Genomic DNA, 16,309 nt, shown 5'->3' with positions numbered 1-16,309 from the left:
TTTATAATATTAGTATAGATAATAATTATGTTCTTTGCTGTTAATGATTATTATATCGATGTTTAAAATGAAGAGCTTCAACAATTTTTCTTTTAATTTTAAAATCCATATGTAATTTATTTTAACTCGCAGGTTTTGGCCCCTTATCCATCAGTTGTGTCCATTTGAAAATAAGTTTCCAAATAGATGATTGAAGGAGTATGTAGTTCTAATAGTTATCTTCTAATACATACTTACTAAAATCTTTATAATCCAATCAATGGTGAACAACAAGATATACTTGTTGATGACTGTACTCGTAATATCATTAATAGCAAGGCAAAATTGTATTTCTTCTTCCAAAAGTGTTACTAGTCTACATTTACTTACAGGGAAACATAGAATACACATGCCCAGCGTCAAATGAATGCGAAATCAACAAAAGAAGACGAAAGGCGTGCCAAGCATGCCGCTTCCGCAAATGTTTAAGGACAGGCATGCTGAGGGAGGGCGTGCGGTTAGACCGAGTGCGAGGGGGGAGGCAAAAGTACAGGCGAGCACCGGACCAACTCTCCTCAAACCAACCGCGAGCACAGCTTGAAGATATTAAGGTAACTAATTAAAATTTAAACTGGCATACTGAGACAGGGGTTCAAATATTTAATTGGCATGTTGAACAAGGTTAAAATTATATAGCGTTTGAGGGGAGACACATACAGTAATTCAGGCGAGCACCGGACCAACTGTCCTCGAACCAACCGCGAGCACAGCTTGTAGATATCAAAGTAACTAACTAAAATTTAAAGTAATCTAGCATGCTGAGACAGGAGTTAGAATATTTAACAATTAACTGGCACGCTGAAGAAGGGCGTAAAATTATATAGCGCCCGAGGGAAGATACATAAGTAGAAAAGTGCACCGGACCAACTCTCCTCGAATCAACCGCGAGTACAGCTTGAAGATATCAAAGTAACTAACTAAAATTTAAAGTAATCTAGCATGCTGAGACAGGAGTTAGAATATTTAACAATTAACTGGCACGCTGAAGAAGGGCGTAAAATTATATAGCGCCCGAGGGAAGATACATAAGTAGAAGCGTGCATCGGACCAACTCTCCTCGAATCAACCGCGAGTAAAGCTTGAAGATATTAATGGTCCGAGGAAAGCATAAGTAGAGGCGTCTACCAGACCAGAGTAGCGCGGCGGTTGTCTTTCTACGATCGCAAACGCTTCGAAAACAAGAAAAATGTTTGGGAATGACAGATCTTGATCACGTGACCTGTCGATAGCAAGTGTCAAACCCATACATATTCAACCGCGAGCATAGCTTGATGATATTAAGGTAACTGGATATTTAAAATTAAAATTTAAAGTTGTCTGGCATGCTGAGACAGGAGTTAGAATACTTAACAATTAATTGGCATGCTGAGGGATATGTGATTAGGTGCGTCCGAAGAGGGACACAGGAGTTCATGCGAGCGTCGCACCCTCAATTCGAAAAAACCGCGATTATAGCTTGAATATATTAAGGTAACTATTACCATACTCGTAGCTTAAACTTACAACTTAACTGCATGCTGAGAGTGGAGTTATTATGCTACAATGCCTAGGCATCCCCTTTTATAAAGCAGGAAGGCCTGGAATAGTAATGATCAACATACTAATATTATAATTCATGTATATACATATAAGTATGTATATTTCTGAGTATATACATTGATCACATACCACTTTGCCTAACGTTTATAATTTCGTACGCCGCTGGCATACGACACAGCTATCCTCTTAAAATTACTGTGAAAATGTTTTTAAATACGATTTCGATGCTTCCTAAGAAGTATTAGGTAATTTTATAAATTGATGCTTATATGACAAAACATCAGCATTTATAGGATTATGATTTACAAGCATAATTACTAATTACGACAGCCTTCGTAACGTAATTATAATCGTGTTTTTGCGTTTTAAGTGAAAGCTCGTTGAAGGTAAATGAGATTTTATATGTGTTTATATGAGAGAGCGGAGACTAAACAAGTTTTAGTTTTGAATTTAAATGCTCTTTACTTTACATTCGTAATTTTATTATTATCATATCAGATGAAAACCTCTTTAGTCCAGTGGTTAGCAAATGTGTTTACGGATTACGAGGCAGGACCTAGTTCGAATCCCGTGTCAGGCTAGGAGATACCAACGACATATTATACTATAGACATATTACGTGACTACAGAATCACCGCAAAAAGTAAGCCGAATTTAGTTACTCCACTGAGCGCACACATGTACAATTTTGTATTTAATTTCTTTATATATATCTATGTATAAATGTATATACAGTTTTTAAAGTTAAACACACAACTCGAAATTGTATATATATATTTAGGTATTATTTGTTTACATAACTTTCGTTATTTACTATGCGATACAGTGAGATACGGTCAATTAGCCGCTTTTGTTCGCCTCAGTTTTGACATGATTTTGATATATCTCTATTATGAAAGATAATAGAGATTCTGAGTTATATCCTTGGGAGATACTGAGTTTTTCTTTCTTCTGGGCTTCAATTAAAATTCCTTAAAGGTGGGAAGCTTTGCCATTATCATTAATTATCGTTTAAATATTAAGCTCGCCAATCCGCATTTTTATTAAAAAATCTATTTTTATTAATTATTATAAAATATTTAAACCGCGTTAATTTTATTAATAAATTTTTATTTATTAATTATACATAAATATAAAAAATATATCTTTAAATAAAAGCAGAAAATACTGTAGAAAGCATTTTTTAAGTGCGCTCATAAATATTCCATACAGTGCTAACAATAGGCTTGTACACACAGTACGTTTATGTCTACATAACGTTCAAGGTAACGAATCGATTTGATTGTGCTAGGTTATGGCATATCTACCTATACACATTTCGGCAGACAGGAAGTAGATTATAATATTACGTACATTTTAGAAGTCAAGGTTGTTGTATTGGAAACATTATATTTACTTGAAATAAACATTATTTAGGATTTTATGGTATATTTAACATGAAACATTATATAATACATTGGTATATTTGTAAGTAAACGTGGGACCTAACTAAAAATTTCACTTTAATTATCTAAATTAACTTTAATTCACAAAAAATGTGTCCATAATGTCGGTCGGTAAAATCGGTAGTTCGATGGACATAATTAAAACTTCTTCCTACAGGGTTTTCCATAATCCCCACAAATATTATAAACTAACAGACGCCCTGTGGTTTTACACGCATAATTAACGTGTTATAGGGAATAAAATATTGAAATAAAATATAGCCCATGCTACTCGATAAAGATGTATGCAATTGTAAAAGAATTTTTGATATCAGTCGAGTATTTTTTCAATAAAATCGTCACAAATAAAAAAACAAATAGTAAAATCTTACCTCTATAATATTAGCTTAGAAAACAAAGAATTTCGAAAATATATTTAAAAAAATATATACGTATTTCCCGAGGGATATAAAAAATCTTTTACAAGCTAGCGAATCTGCAAGACAAAAACTAGTTAATTTTTAATCATACCAAATTTTTTACGCGAAATCAACTTTATGTATGAGTACATACGTATTTTTATTTATTCATTCTAAAAATGTTAAATTGGCTTGAGCATTGTTATCGCTAATATACAAATATACATTTAGCAACAGGTTTTGAAGGCGTTCCGCACACTAATTGCTCTTGCGTTCTACATACTAATTTGTATGTAGGTACGTATTTTTAAATTTATTGTACATCTTGGAAGTCGGTAATGACAATATATCATTTCATTGTATGTGTTTCGAGTTGCCAGACTTGGTTGCGTAATATCCTTTATATTATTTATAGACCATATTGGATCTTCTGAAATGGTTATGAATGAGACGTACAGATAATTTGAAAGTTAGAAAAAAAAAATGTTTTGATTCGCACACACGCATACACACAAACACAAAAAAAAAATGATCTCCATACCGCATTTGCTATGCCTGTGTTGATTTTTTTTTGGATTCAAACTCAATAGTATTGCGACCAGTAGGTAAGGATAGCGGGAGCGGGAGCCTAGGATGCGGCAACGACATATCTTGTTTTGTCGACCAATAGCGACAGAATCGAAAATATCGCTGTCTCTTTCGTAACGTCGCAACGAAAGAGAGAGCGTTGTTTTTGATTTCGCAGTTTAATGGATGGGACACAGATTATACAGCCTTAGTATATAATCATTGTCATCATTTGGCAATATTGGTTACGACCTAAAAAATTATAATAATCAATTAATTAATGAAACAGTCAACGGGTCGAAGTACTTTATTAGCGCACTGCACTTTATTTTTAACTAATGAGTGTCACAAAGTTGTCCTTTCGCTGATGTAGTGTTAATCGCAGACAGCTTAACGATAAAGAGAGAGAAAGAGAGAGAGAGAACGATAGAACAGCAACATTAATTATTATTTAAATAACTTCAATGAACTTAAACGTAATTCCAGTGGCGCCAAAATTTTCAATTCGAAATAACCTAAACCGAAATAGTATCAGGTAGCCGATATAATGTGATTCAATGTGGTTGATATTGACCCCCTGAGTCGATGGATGGATGGATTTTTTTCGAGGATTTAAGATTTTTTCGAGTCAGTAAAACCTAAAATTAGAGTCCCAACAAGAATATGATCTTATTTACTTAGATAAAGGTACATTTTAGTATAAGTTTATAACTTATAATGACTGCAAACCTCACATGATATTTGTATTGTTGGTATCAAATCAAACAAAAATTCATGGTTGAACGGGTCGTTGGGAGTCGTTGGCATGAGCTATAGTTAGGGAACCCCTGTAATAAAGCTTAATATAGCCTAACAAAAAATAATCAAGTTAAATTTCTCAAAAATCATTTTCATTGGATTTCAGATTTTAGAGGCTTTATCGTCGTACGAGCCCGAGTTGTTGACGTGCGGCGCCCCGCCGAGCGGCGTGACGGACCCGCGGGCTAGAACGCTGGCGCTGCTCGCAGACTTGTACGACCGCGAACTGGTGGGAGTCATCGGCTGGGCCAAACAGATCCCCGGCTTCACGGATTTGCCGCTAAACGATCAGGTAGGTACTCTTGTAGGGCTATTAACGCGTCAACAACATATATAGTGGAAAAACTGTAGGTGTAAGTACTGTAGGTCACACTACTGAAGTAAAGCTTCTTTCAGAAATAAAAAACTAAGCGCCATCTATGAGCTGTATAACTGTATTGCAACAGGTTTTTGAAGTGTACAAAAAAGGATTGTTTCAAAGTTGTCTAACAGCGCCATCTTCTGGTAATTTAAAATGACAAGAAATTTTTCACTGTGCCTGTAGATGGCAGCACGCATCGCCCTATTACAATTTTCGTAAAGATGTTATAAGTCGTTAAGTATTTACCAACTTGCTCCTCAAGTCAAGTATGCGTAAAGATGTTTTACTTCAAAAAATTTATTATATTGTCGATCAATAGTGGCGAAATCGATAATATCGCTCTTTTCTCTTGTTGTGAAGCGACAAAAAATAGCGATATTTTTGGTACGCTGAATAAATATCTCGTGGTGCGAATCTTAGGCCTATTCGAGATCGAAAATATCGGAGTTAGAACACGATATATTAATGTGAACGCTAATCATCTCGTGCAAAAACGTCGACAAGTATAAATTCGCCTTTACTACTCTCTAGGCTCCCACAGTGTAATTAATATACAGTAGAGTCAAATCTCCTATTTGCCTGTAATTTCAGATGCGGTTACTGCAAAGCACATGGGCAGAGATGCTCAGTCTGATGGTCGCATACCGCTCCATGCCCGCCGGCGGCGCGCTGCGGCTGCGGTTCGCCGCAGACCTGTCGCTCGATGAGCAAGAGGCCCGGGACCTCGGGGCGTATGATCTCTACCTACAAGTACGTAGTCCTAAGCATAACACGCTCACTGCCACACCACGCGACGTCGCGTGAAGCGGCCTTTTACGCTGACAATCTTGTACGAGCTGTAGAAAATCAGCCATTTACGTAATTCCAAGATTATGGCTTGACAATGAAGGTGGAACTTTTCTGTTCCTTTACGTATGTGCTTGCTTAAACGATTCTATAATTTCCTTATCTAAATAGACTAGGAGGTCAATTTGACAAAGTAAGACAAGGGGTTCTATCCGGGTTCAGCTATACTTAAATTGAATATCTTGCATTACATATACTGTCTGACTGAAACTAGTTTAACGGCCGTCGTGGCGCAGTGAACTGAGAAACCGAAAGGGATGTGGACTTTTATCCTCCTCCTAACAAGTTAGCCCGCTTCCATCTTAGGTTGCATCGTCACTTACCATCAGGTGAGATTGTAATCAAGGGCTAACTTGTAAAGATTTAAAAAAAAAGTTTTTTTGGCCGGAGCCGAAACCGAAATTTAGCTTCAGTTTCAGTTTCGACCGAAACCAGACAATATCACAGAAGTCATACAGTAGGTGCTGACCAACACCCCTTCTCTTAACTGATGTGTAGTAGGAGTGTAAAGCCAATAAAACTGGCTTATCATTGGATTCCTCCTACTATTATAAAACCATCGGGCTCGAAGAACCAAATACCAAATAGGTCTCACAACTTTAAACACATAAAACAAATAATTAATATTAGACAATATTAGACGTGGTTTTGTGACAGGTATTTCATGTGTCTACTTAGACAGTACATTAAAAGACGGACAATTGTCCAGGTGACGGGCGTGGCGCGGCGGCTGGAGCGCGCGACGGCCAACCGCGAGGAGTGCTACCTGCTGAAGGCGCTGGCGCTCGCCAACTCGGAGGCGCGCATCGACGAGCACGCGGCGCTCAAGCGCTTCCGCGACGCCATCCTCGCCGCGCTCAACGACGCCGTCTCCGCGCTCAGGTACCGCCGCCTGTACTCGAACATGCGTATTCACAAAATAAAAAAAATGATTTTTCGCTTTACGGATGTTACTTGATACCTTGTTATGAAAAAAAATACCCGTCATCGCAAATAGTTTGATTAATGTTTGCGCCATCTAGTATCACATTATTAAACTCTGATAATTCCGCTAGATGGCGTTATATAAAAATGTAAGTTTTTATTAGCAGCGTTTTACCTGAAATAAAATGCATATTAAAATACTTACCTCACTGGAAGCTTTTATATTGAGAGTAGCATTTCCGTTTCCGTCGATTTCATACCAGTTTTCGTACTTTTATTGATGTCACGTCTGGCTACGTGGCGCCACCTGGCGGTGTCGGGCTCGGGAAGTTTCGTAAATCGCTGAGCGCGACTTTAGCTCATTGGCTCAATATATCACCAGGCAGGAATTACTTAAAGCTTCCAGTGAGGTAAGTATTTTAATATGCGTTTTATTTCAGGTAAAACGCTGCTATTAAAATATTGACCGTCACTGAAAGTTTTATATTGAGAGCCAAAAATACAATTTACTAATCTAGACAGGAAAAACCAATCCCAAGGTAAAAGTTTCACAGTGACACATTCATTTTAGCAAATAGTGGAACGGGATACTTTTTCGTGCCGTGCTGGTGTTTTCATAGATTTTTATGACGTTATCACGTACAAGCAAAATGCATTTTACCTATTGTCCGTAAGGCAACTCTTAAGAGCTCATCCTGAGTGCAAATGAAACAAGTGCATCTTCCCTCCTACGCTACGAGGGCGATAATTACGTGACTGCGCTTTTCTAATATGTTTTAAGTGACATTACAGAGACTTAGTATCTTCGAATAGTAACTAATAATAGTGTATCGTTTCGCAGGCCCTACGCCAACGCGAACAGTGCGATGCAGCAGTTGCTGCTCGTGCTGCCCGCGCTGCGACTTGCGGACGTCGCGGTGCGCCGCTTCTGGGTGTCGGTCCACCGCGACCGTCGCGCGCCCATGAACAAACTGTTCATCGAGATGCTCGAAGCCTGTCTGCGATAGGCGCCATATCGTCGGCATCGTCGCGACGATACCCTCGCGACGATATCCTCGCGATCAGTAGCGTCAGTGAAATTGCTTTAGCTCCCGAATGGACTGAATCATGGTTGTTAAAGCTCACGCGAATGGAAGTAATATAGAACTGTTCTGTAGAAGTTGTGGATGTTCGAGTGACTTTTGTTATAGCGAGTGTTAATGAAGTAGATCTCTTCGCCTCGTTTATTTGTAGCATTTGTATAACGTTAATGATTATAGCACACATATCAACTTGTAGGGGTCGGAAGCTACTCAACACGAGTTTTCAAGTATTCTTTGAATAAAACTCTTAACTCCACACTAATAGAAAACAAGCTTCGGGAAAAACTTACGGCTCACCGTCCACGTTGATTTTTTTTTCTATATTCTTTTCCGTCTTCAACGATTGCTGGATTGCCATACAGCGTATTGTCAACCGTTGACTTCCGGATTCAAACTGTCAATCAGTTTGAATGCGGAAGTCAATTCCGGAAATCAAGTCAATTCCGGAAATAGTTTGGTCATCAACTTACAGTCGGCGAACCGTGATAGCACGTTCACACATAGTTTCCGTGTATACTGTACACGACAAAAAATAATGCTTGGTTCTCACATAGGCACCGTATTCAACGTATCCGTCATTTCTATACTACTTTCTTGATGAATACTGTTTACCAACAAAGAAATTGGAAATGAAGAAAACGCATGTAATTTTACAACTTATTTATTTTAAATTATGTATGATTTGTTTATAAAATATATAACCATATTTAACTGTTCTAAGCTTATTAATCAAATTTATTTTCATAAATTTAAAAGCAAGTCAAATTATAATTATTATTAGGTGTGAAATGACTAGTGATTTATACCCATTTTTAATTTGTAGGTAAATAGTACTCATCAAGAAAGGCTAGTATAGATACGGTGTTCACAAGCAAATTCGCAGTATACCGCCGCAGTATGAAACGGAGACCATGCGTGAACGGGTTGTAAGCGCGGCTTAAGTCGGAGCCGTCGCCGGCTTGACGGTGAAGCGATACGCTTGCGATTCCTTTCAATGTTGTCATGTGTGCTTTGATCTTTACTCGTATTTTTCACATACGCCCCCGGGACGGACGCGACCGCTCGCTGATCACAATGACATATCACAGTGGTGTCGGATCATGGATTCGTTTGCTGTATTATCGGTATCTGCATTTAGCGGTGCGCACGTGGTGCATAGTGTAGAGTGTATATATATTTATGTTTCGACAGACTCGCGTCTGTTCTATGGCTGTGAAGCGGATCTTGGGAATTCAGAATTCTTTATATGGTCTAAGAGCCGGCGTTATGAATGTATACACTCATCTGTTATTTATTAGTGCTGTGTATGTTAAATAAACGATGTTATGCGAAACTTATTTTGTGATTAATTTAACTGTATTCGATTTTGTATGAAAATTGTGTTTGGCCGCAATTTAACTAGGCAACCTATGTCAATGTGAATATTATCTATAATTTATTTTAGTCCGGGATTTGTAGAACGTCTTTTACAACTGATTACTATGAAGTTAATTTTTCGTAAGTAATATTCGTGAGTAAAGTTGTATAACTTTTGGTAAGCTACCCTCCTCCCAATAACGAGGTTATTAAAAGATGATTGATTTTCTATTGCTTAATTAATAGTTATACAACTTAACAGCTACAATGTCCTACAAATTGCGTGGTACATTATCTCGTTCCGTAACTCAGTTAGCTACCAGAATCAAGATTTTATCATAAATAAAAAAGTTGATTGTCTCATCGAGATGAAACGACTCACAAAAAATTAAGTAATCAGTTGTAAAAAATGTTCGACGGATCCCTGACTATTTCATATCCCAATTAAATAACAGATGAGGGTATATATTTGTTATGTCGGATCTCGTACCAGAAGGTTTACATTTTGATGTCGCGTCCCCGCGTCTAGTGTACAAAACGGATGGATTTAGTACAAAACTTGTTACTATTTTTGTATAATATTAAAATTATATCTAGTTTTTACTGTATGGTGAGGTTATAAACTAACGAGATTCAAATGTGGTCGAGGAAAAAATACCTGTTGTGTTAGCCCTCATTCGCACGAGAGTTTTTTTAACTGACGTTAAAAAAAGCGTTCAAATATAGTATGAAGTTAAATGAAAGTATTTCTAACGACCAAAATTGAAAATGCAACACTGTTTGAAAAAAGCGTCGTCTTTTAAAAACGTTGTCGTGTGAACATATACTTGGGAATGCATTTGTTAAATTAATTTAACGCTTTTTTAACGTCCGTTAAAAAACTCTTGTGCGAATGGGGGCTTACTTGAATACATCCATAATGTTGCATCATTCATAGTTCCACTTTTCTTTGTTTTACTACAAAACACGTGTATTTTTGTTAGTCTTGGAAATCGTATGTTATTTACTCATGTTACCTGATAATTGTCGCTGTAACCTAATTGATGTTTAAATTGTTTAAATTGTCTGTTTGTGACATCATTAAGATCCCTAATAACTTATTATGAAATGATTTTTACAAAATATGATAACATTTTATAGCATTTTGAAAATACATGTGCTTTTTGAAAGTTGGTAGGGTTGCATTTTTCTTACAACGACAGTTTCTACGTATGCGAGAATATAATATTTAAAATTAGTTAAAATATCATGAAAATTATAACGGAATTGTGCTGTACTAAAAGATTTATTGAGTGGTGTTCTCTGAAAAAAAAGAAAAGTTTTTGACTTAAGTATCTTATTTGTTATACATGAATCTTTTAAGAAGCAGTTATCATTTACACATTACTAAAAAGCAAGATACAATACACAATGAATACCAAAATTTGATATTTTCCTTGAATTCCTTTGTTGATTTTTCTGAAAATGCTTCGTTGTTAGATAGAAACGAACGGCGAGGGTATTTTATTAAATCAGAAGACGGTGTTTCAACACAAGTACGTAAACGTCGTCGTTATTTTTCGTAAAATATAATGTATTTGCTATTCGTTGCTTATATAAACCTGTCCACATAAAAGTACATAAAGCATTCCCACGTGCTTTTACCTACTACTAATAAATGTAGTAAAAATGGTAAATTATTGAAAAAGCGTTTAGACGTAGAAGCATTGTTTCTCAGACTGTACATTTGTGAATGTCATAGGAAGGCCGTGTTTGGCTAACTATTTGTTTTATTATTTCAATAAGTACTGTTTTTTTTACATTTTGTTTACTATTCTCATTGTATTGTATAGGATCAGGATTCAATCCGCTATTAATATATCAAAGTATCTATTATAAAACCATCCGGCTCGAAGGACCAAAAAGTAATAGGTCTCACAAGTATTGAATACTATTTAATATTATACTAATAAATAAAAAGGATGGTTTTGTACAAAGGTATTTCAAATGTCCACATGGACACCTACCTACCTGTGCTATATATAGTTTCAAATATTTGATAATTTAAATGATACATAAGCTTGTACATTTATTGAAGCTCTTTCCACAGTATGTAGACTTCAAAAACTCACTGAGTAGTAGTGTTTCAACCCTCGTCCCGCTGGACTATTGTACCCACTCCTATTACAGTCTTCCCCTACTAGTTGGAGGGAAATGGGAATATTGGTCATATTAAAAAAATATGGCAAATATTCTTTTTTTTTTTAATTTCCTTGCGCGCTTATTTGAACCAGTCTTAGCCTCATTCAGCTTCACATGTTTGAAGTTATAATTAGCACCGGCATAAGAGTTAAATCAATCTATAGTCACACATATTTCTATAATAAAGCAATCTATTTTTAGAACTGTTCCACTAATAATAATAAATTATATATTTATTTTTTCCACAAAGTCCAAAATAATATATTTTTTAAATTGTTGTAAAGATTATATAAATTAAAAAGAAAAAAAGCATATTGTAAGTATGTACATACACATGTTATGTAACTGTAATAGTATATAAAGTGGAACAGTATTATATTACATACCTCAATATCCGTTACCATTCACCATATAATAGCACTAACTAACCACATATTAACTTAGTGAAATTTATCACGATCGGTAAATTATCTTAGGATAATCTGAAATAATAGATTTTAGATAGGAAGTAAAAAAATCGGTTGTCTGTAAAGTCGGTTTACTGATGATAGTTGAACGTGACAACGTCATAAAAAATACTGATGGAATGGTTGCATTTTTCAAAAGAAAATGTTCTAAAATATTGTTTAATAATCTTCATAGACCAGAACCCTAGAGCGTTGGCAACTCTAGAGTGAGCGAACGACGCATGACGTCATTCTTTTTTTGAATGTGCAGCCGGCTCCATCGAATTATAAGACGTTGTCACGTCAAAAATTGTTAATGAATATCCACAAAAAATAAATAAATTATGTACATACGTATTATCATATGGTTTTGAAAACGAAGATTTGTCAATTTATATTAAGAAATGAAAGAATCACAAGATTTTATACTGATCGTTGTAAAAGTAAAATTTATTTTATACAATAATTAATTATTAATTATGATTATTACAGACTCCGTCGAAATAGTAACTACATATTATTGTTAACCAGTCAAAAATATTATTATAATTTATCATTGCTTTTTTAAATACATAATTTTAGAAAAACTTAAATGTCAGTTTAACTGAAATTGGAAATTTTGGTTTAAATTAAATGAACCTATTTTATAATTGTAGGAGTACTACCAAAATACGATTTGACGGTTCATAAAATGAAACTTATAATAAATATTGTTAGGAACGATATATAAGATAATGTTTATTTTCCAGTGAATGAAAAGTGTCCTGTTGTAGTTATTCTTATGTTAAGAATATATGAGTTATTTAAAGTTTTTTTTATTAATCATGTTTTAAGGTACACCCTTAAGGGGGCGTTTTCACTGTCAATGAAAGCGGTTAGGAATAAAGATGTGTGAATGAACGTAACAGGGCCTGTAGCCAAGTGGCACGTCGATTCTCTTTCTACAAACGCTAACGCTTCGAATACCAACAAAATAACAGATCCGATCGATAACTTGATCACGTGACCTGTCGACAACAAATGTCATTCCCATACATTTTTTTAAATTTACGAAGCGTTAGCGACTGTAGAAAGAGAATCAACGTGCCACATAGCTATAGGCCAAGCTTATTTTTAGGTATAATGCTCCTTAAGCTCATCCTCAGTGAAACGCAACTAACTCGCTTCATTCAAATCGTAACACACACACCTGCTATTAGTGACGTCACTTAAATTTAAGGGCCTGTAGCCATGTGGCATGTCGATTCTCTTTCTACAGATGCTAACGCTTAGAAAATTAAAAAATGTATGGGAATGATTCACTATCGGTCACGTGATCAAGTTGTCGATCGGATCTGTCATTCCCATATATTTTGTTAATTTTCAAAGCGTTAGCGTTTGTAGAAAAATAATCGACGTGCCACATGGCTACAGACCAAGGTTCGAAGATATTAGCACGTAAAAAGTCACTGTATTGGTTTTCCAACACTGCTGTCGCATTTTTATTTTTGAATGTCGAAATATAAAATAGAATTAATTTTCTGCTAAAGCAAACAGTATCTATGTATTTTTTATATAATGAAAAATTTACCTGATAGAAAATTAAAATATATATGTCGATATATATATTTTTAGACTGGACACCATATTTGTGAAATACAAAATGCTAATCTTCAAACCTTCTAAATATAAAGGTGGGAGGTAATGAGAACTACATATATTATTTATAAATGAAGTAGACTCCATGGAAATTATTTAACACGATCGCTGCGGCACTGATTTTTCTGTGGTGCGAGGTTTTTTGACCTCATACTAAAACTTTGTGGTGTGGTACGAGGTCCATCGACCTAGTAACTCTTGAAGCCGCTAGATGTACGAGGTCAATTGACCTCAGACTACAGCAAACGTGTTAAATTAAGGAGGCGTTATATGAGTTATAGAAATATCTAATTTTTTTTTACTTTAAATTAAATAAATTTAGAAATCGCGCCAACATATTCGCGTTTAAGATTCAGTTGGTTTATTTGAATTAAAATAATTTATTGTTTGAAAGGGGACACTTTTTATAGTTAAACTCTAAACAATATTTACCTTACCTCTACCGCATTCTGAGAAAGCTATGTATCGCGTAGTTGCGATTTTAATGTCATAGCTAGACTATGGAAAATTAGATCGTGACCTGAATATCGCAGCAAAATCCAATTAATTTCCATGTGTTATCACTACTTCAAGCAGGAAAAAGTGTTTTCATATTAGTTTTTTTTGCATTTCATTTTCAGATTATAATATTATTAGTCAGGGATTCCTAGAACATTTTGTATATCTGATTACTAACAAGCTAATTTTTCGTAAGTAGCTTCATCTCGATGAGACGATCAACTTGTTTTATTTACGAAAATTCTTGATTCTGGTAGCTAACTGAGTTACTAGGAAATGGAAATTTCAGAGCGTCGGAACGAGATAATGTATCACGCAATTTGCAAGACATTGTGACTGTTAAGTTGTATAACTATTAATTAATCAACAGTGAAAAAAAAACATCTGGTTAGTAACAACTTTTGTTACTCTATCCCCCTCCTAAATTGTATCAATAACGTGGTTATTAAAAGTTGTTACTAACCAGCTGTTTTTTTACTGTTGCTTAATTAATAGTTATACAATTTAACAGCCACAATGTCCTACAAATCGCGTGGTACATCATCTCTGCTCTGAAATTTTCATTTCCTGGTAACTCAGTTAGCTACCAGAATCAAGAATTTTGGTAAATAAAAAGTTGATCGTCTCTTCGAGATGAATCTACTCACTAAAAATTACCTTGTTAGTAATCAGGTGTACAAAATGTTCTAGGGATCCCTGACTATATATCTATGGTCAATTTTCCCCCTATAGTTAGTGATAAAAAGTGCATTTTTTTAATTTGCCTCGTTTTTTCAGGCCACGCTTTCATTTGCCAGTCTGACAGGGCCCCAGTGTGATAATGTACAAAATGTGAGTTGTGACAGATTGTAATATTAACGCTGTTGCAGCGCTGGTGTGATAGATGTACAAAATGTGAGATGTGCCAGATTAGTTGTTAAGTTATTTTTTATTTCTACATCGATCTGTTGTTAATATAAAGAATACAGAGAAGTAAAACAATACTGGCCCATTTGGTCTGGTAGGCTGTTATATACCGTACCTACTTTTTTTTTGTTTTTATTTATCGTTTTACCTAAATAAGTCCTATAATAGGAGTTGTTTAAGTACATAATACGATAAATAAAAACTAGTATACAGTGACGCTACTAAATAGGGGTAAAGCTTTAAATAAAACAAATTAAATAGTTTTGTTTAAAATTAAACCTGAATTTGAGTTTTTTTTTAATATCAAATAACTGATTTTCTGACCATCAGGTCAAGTCTCAGTAAAGTTCAGTTTACCTCAATAACAATAAAACTATTGAGAAATTAATAATACATAAATATTTATGACAATGCTAACTCAAAATTACGTACAATAAGCTAAAATGTGTATCCAGTACCATAATTTATGTTTTAGCCAATACTATAGCCGCCATTTTGTTATTCGAGGCAATAATAAAATGGCGGCGTATATGTTCTTTATAGTAATAACAGATCGATAGTAATTTTCGTAGAGAACCTACAGCTGTCTCTTTATTTGTATAGAATGTATGTTAATTTGTTTACAACTTTTATTGATAATATGAAAATGGTCTCGGAGATAATGTGAAATAAATTATAAAATGACGAAAAACACATTCGTTTCATTTCATCTATGTATATGTTACGCTCAAAGATCGAAAACGGTCAGTGAGCGGTAAAATAGCTTACAACGCGTTTTGGTCACAGTAAATCACCCATATGGCGAAATTCGTGTTTTAGCTCTAATGAAAACGCGCACGACGCATTTTGGCGATGACAGAAAGATCAAATAGCGAAATTCGTGTCGTGGCTGACATGATATTCGATCTCAACGCGTTGTGGCAATGAAGTAAAGCCATGACGCGTTCTGAACATTCATTGTTTTAACCGTATCACGACGGACAAGTTGTAACTTGTCGGCGTCGGCTCGGGTGCAATAACACATTAAAACCATCAGAGTTATTGATTTATTTTCTGTTTATCAGAGTGAAATTTAATGGACGTGGCTAGTAACCACTTTACCGGCTATGATGTACCGCCAAACCATTTAGCGTTCCGGTACGATGTAGTGTTAAAACCGAAAAGGGAGTGAATTTTCGTTCTATTCCTAACAAGTTAGCCCGCTTCCATCTTAGATTGCATCATCACTTAACATCAGGTGAGATTGTAGTCAAGGGCTAACTTGTAAAGAATAAAAAAAAAGACA

At 35.2% G+C, this 16,309-nt stretch overlaps 1 protein-coding gene across 4 annotated transcripts in view; it reads left to right on the top strand.

Moving 5' to 3' along the window:
- The window catches only part of LOC112046916 (steroid hormone receptor ERR2), a 56,348-nt gene extending 40,633 nt beyond the window's left edge, over positions 1-15,715 (top strand). For all 4 annotated transcript variants that reach the window (XM_052888074.1, XM_052888073.1, XM_052888072.1 and 1 more), the window contains 5 exons: positions 372-590; positions 4,893-5,078; positions 5,739-5,897; positions 6,703-6,875; positions 7,759-15,715. In XM_052888074.1, the coding sequence (XP_052744034.1) occupies positions 372-590; positions 4,893-5,078; positions 5,739-5,897; positions 6,703-6,875; positions 7,759-7,924 (903 nt within the window). In that variant the 3' untranslated portion in view covers positions 7,925-15,715. The remainder of the gene's footprint in view (positions 1-371; positions 591-4,892; positions 5,079-5,738; positions 5,898-6,702; positions 6,876-7,758) is intronic.
- Positions 15,716-16,309: the final 594 nt, after the last annotated feature.

This window comes from Bicyclus anynana, chromosome 21, assembly GCF_947172395.1.
Source record: "Bicyclus anynana chromosome 21, ilBicAnyn1.1, whole genome shotgun sequence".
Classification (NCBI taxonomy): domain Eukaryota; kingdom Metazoa; phylum Arthropoda; class Insecta; order Lepidoptera; family Nymphalidae; genus Bicyclus; species Bicyclus anynana.
The sequence above is the reverse complement of the archived record's forward strand: the minus strand, read 5'-3'. Positions and strand labels throughout refer to the sequence as shown.